The sequence below is a fragment of the Mesitornis unicolor genome, unplaced genomic scaffold (assembly GCF_000695765.1).
Source record: "Mesitornis unicolor isolate BGI_N332 unplaced genomic scaffold, ASM69576v1 scaffold51691, whole genome shotgun sequence".
Classification (NCBI taxonomy): Eukaryota; Metazoa; Chordata; class Aves; order Mesitornithiformes; family Mesitornithidae; genus Mesitornis; species Mesitornis unicolor.
Window position 1 is genome coordinate 34,303 of NW_010162767.1, and position 1,261 is coordinate 35,563.

Below are 1,261 nucleotides of genomic sequence, written 5' to 3' on the forward strand. Positions count from 1 at the left end.
TTTTTAACTTTAGTGGAATGGGAACAACTGAGCAACTCACTGTGGACTCAGCTCAGGATATGTTGTCAGTTATGCTGAAGGGATTGCACATTTTACATGAATTATTACTCGTTTGTACTTAACAGTACTTAGTAATTTAACAATCCGTGTATACTATTTATTTAGCAGTTATAAAACTTTATTTTCATTTACGAGACAAAAAAATGTTTTCAGATAGGATGTACAATGTGGCCATCATTAATTTACTAAGGCATTATTTATAACATATTCCACACTTTTTGTGCTAGACTTCCTTCTTTTTGGTTTTGTACCCATTGTGAATAAATTTTAAAACATTTATCAGAATGAAACAGTAAACTTGAAAAATGTTTGTCAGGCAACCATGTCAAAATACAAAGAAAAATGATAGCTCTACTGGAATCTGAATGAAAATAATCTGTTACAGCATAGTTTCAATTTTTCTCAACTGGAGCAATGTACATCTTATTGTCAGACGCGACAAGAGGAGGAAAAAACTTTAATATCATATTGCTAATACAGATTCTTGGGAGTCAAAAACCAGAACTGTGTTGAAAAAGGATATGGTAGTTAAACAATAAGCAGTTAACAAACAGCAGCACAGAACATTATCATGTCATTTGGAGTATGTGGGAAGGGGTAACCAAAATCTCACTATACCTAGTAGTATTCTACATTGCCTTGCCTTTTATTTTTCTTTATATAGAAGACATAGATTCCAATGAAAATTTCTGCTATGTAATGTTTCTTTGAACATGTTCTTTAAAGGCTGTGGTATCAAACTGGATGTTAAGTTGAAGGTTGTGATCATAAGGAAGTAAGTATTTGTAGCCACAACTTCATGATGAGTGGATCTAAAATGTGCTTGTGAGCTGTAAGAGAGCATGTAGCTTTCAGTCTTTAAAGACAGTTTAGATGTTGACATCTAAGCTGGTTACCACTCTCTCTTTAAAAGCAGTAAATGAGAGAGTAGAAGTGAAATAAGTGAGTTATCATACAGATTTGTCTTAACCTGACTCTGCAATAGTACTAAAATGTTCATATAATAGCTCTGTTTATTAGAACGAGGCTTTGTTGCTGCTTTTCCTATTAGATATGTTGGGTTTTTTTGATAGAGACCTTTTTTTTTTCAGACACATGTAATGAAATTGAATCCCAGTGACCAGTCCTTAAAATTATCACCACTCCAAAAACAAAAGGTACTGTAACTAATTTTATAGATAATATATAATATATTGTATTA

At 32.2% G+C, this 1,261-nt stretch overlaps 1 protein-coding gene across 1 annotated transcript in view; it reads left to right on the forward strand.

Annotated features, from left to right (window-relative positions):
- The window catches only part of RPGR (retinitis pigmentosa GTPase regulator), a gene marked incomplete at both ends in the record, with an annotated part of 33,648 nt that extends 32,431 nt beyond the window's left edge, over positions 1-1,217 (forward strand). The window contains one exon of the mRNA XM_010193716.1: positions 1,152-1,217. Coding sequence (XP_010192018.1) covers positions 1,152-1,217 — 66 coding nt within the window. The remainder of the gene's footprint in view (positions 1-1,151) is intronic.
- Positions 1,218-1,261: the final 44 nt, after the last annotated feature.